This window comes from Camelina sativa, chromosome 1 (genome assembly GCF_000633955.1).
Source record: "Camelina sativa cultivar DH55 chromosome 1, Cs, whole genome shotgun sequence".
Lineage (NCBI taxonomy): Eukaryota > Viridiplantae > Streptophyta > Magnoliopsida > Brassicales > Brassicaceae > Camelina > Camelina sativa.
Window position 1 is genome coordinate 10,240,371 of NC_025685.1, and position 2,512 is coordinate 10,242,882.

General features: G+C 29.1%; 1 protein-coding gene across 1 annotated transcript in view; it reads right to left on the bottom strand.

The window, feature by feature from the left end:
* LOC104786603 overlaps positions 1,804–2,512 on the bottom strand; it is a 1,568-nt gene continuing 859 nt past the window's right edge. The window contains exon 2 of the mRNA XM_010512045.2: positions 1,804–2,300. Within this exon, the coding sequence (XP_010510347.1) occupies positions 2,005–2,300 (296 nt within the window). The 3' untranslated portion in view covers positions 1,804–2,004. The remainder of the gene's footprint in view (positions 2,301–2,512) is intronic.

Consider the following 2,512-nt stretch of genomic DNA (forward strand, 5'->3'; position numbering starts at 1 on the left):
TCTTAACATAAACTTTTTTATAATACGATAAATCGAAATAATTTTTAACATCATTCCCCACTCTCTAAATTGTTAAAATGACCTTTTCATTTCCAGGCTTCAAACAAATATTAGAGAGTCAAGCTGTGAGATGCAAGTCTTGGAATGCATAAATGGCAAAGAGGAAGCAAGTGTTGGAATGCATAAACAGCAAAAAGGAAGCAAGTGTTGGAGAGTGTGTGTCATGTAAAGATAGTCAAGTGTTATACACAATTTTTTCAAAATTTTAAATTTTTAGAACCTTCAATGGTTCTACCATTGGATTATCCCAAATTTAGAAGTATCTAAAATTTTTGTTTTGTATTTTTTCAATTATAAAATAGATGGAACCTCTAAACTTAGATGCATGGATGGAGATGCTCTAAGTAACTTGTGAGAATTTGTAAAATTGAAACTTTAATATTCGAAATAGATGAACCAAGCATAAGTTTTAAGAATTACAAACAAGAATGCAAGGGGTACTTCCATAATCAAATACTTCAAAGAGAAGATATAAAGAAGCAAACAATATGTCTGACCTAGTTGCCTCTAGGAATTGGGGTAGCAAAAACAGCGATAACAATAGTAGAGAAGCAAACACACGTGCAAGTGCCATGGTGATTAATTAGGAACTAGTTAAATATAATAATTGAATGACTAATTAAGTAATAACTATCATATCATCTAAACTAAATCAAAACATACATTCTTTAATCATATTATTTATTCTCTCTTTATAATCTACAACTAGATTATGATCCGTAGTACACCGCAAGACAAGTTTTTTTTATTGTTTTTTTTAATATACTATTTTAATACTAATTTTGTTAATGTACTCTTTTATTAATTTTAGTGGTATACCACAACAACACTTTTTGTTTAATACAATATTAACTAAATCAGTTTGATTCGACATATTTTATATGTGTTGTTAAAATAGTAAAATAAAGATTTGACTCGTATTGAAGTATCATATTAATAATATTTTATTTTTTAGTATTATCAATTCAATCATGTAATGGCATATAACCCGTTATTTATTATAACTCGTTTGTGTTATTTTGAAACTTTAATGTTTGAATATTCATAATTTAAAACTTTTTATTAAGTTTAGATATATCAGTTATAAATTATAAACTTCTCAAAATTCTATAAATTATTATATATGGTAATTTACTATATATGTATGTTGAACACACATTTTTTATATTAATTGAGTAGTATATGCTCGTTTAAAAAAATTCAAATCACAATATATGCAGGAAAAATATACATTTTGATTAACTTTATGTATTATATGATGATTCACTACATTTAAATTTTAAAGTCAATAAAGATGATAGGAGAATAATTTTTTAATATATAATAAATCTTCTAAACATCTATATTAATTATAGGATATTATATATAGATATCTAAAATATTTTAATTATGTTTGGTTATAAGGATAGTAGAAAAAATTAACTATACTTGTTTGGATATGAATATTTAAAATATTTTTATTATGTTTGGTTATAAGGATAGTAGAAAAAATTAACTATACCTGTTTGGTTATGAATATAAACATTAAATTGCATTAAATGTAAAAACTTTCCAAAATGTATTTTTGAGCAAAAGTTGCTGCAATAATGTCTCTGTAAATTATCCTTGCTATATATAGATTAATTATCCTTGCTATATATAGACAGATTGTGTACGTTTGTATATCTCTTTAAATTCTTGTTTACTTAACATCCGTTGATTTCAATAATGCTTGTTCACTAATAGCGTAAATATATTAGCTAGTACTGTAAGATACTTATGTTGTATTACCTTGAATTTATTAACAAAACAAATGGGAAACTACCAAATAATGAAATAACCACATATGATCAGCACTCACCAACATAAATAATAAATCAGAAAAGTTTTTAAAAAAATCAAGATTACAATAATTATTTATACAACTTTAGTATTTGCCATTCCACGAGTAAAACGCATGCGATATCATTTCATCACGGAAGCAATATCATCCTCATTGTTGTCCGAAGGGTTACCAATTCCATGACGTCTACTAGGGAACACCGTGAAAACAACGCCGGAGATAACTCCAATCACCGGAGGCAAAACCATGAGAAAGATCTTTCCAGTGGAGCCAAATCCAGGATAGAAACAATTCACAGTGTTTGCATCCAACAAGGAAATAACACTGAACACGATCAGAGAAAAGAAAGCGTGAACGAAATCTCCAACTCTAAGCCGTTTCGAAGACAAATCCACGGAAGACGAATCTGGCCAGAGACCTTTCACGGTAGCGACTCCATAGTGAACGTAACCGTCTCTTGTTCTGTAACTATCGGTGAAGCAAGTGAAACAGCAAGAGAATGCACAGACGACGATGAGAGCTCCGGTGAAGTATTTGTTGATGAGGAGGCAATGCCCGTTGTTGGTTAGGACAGGGTTTAAGAACTGGAATAGGAAGACGGTTCCTGTAGGGAGGAGCTTGATGAGGTCT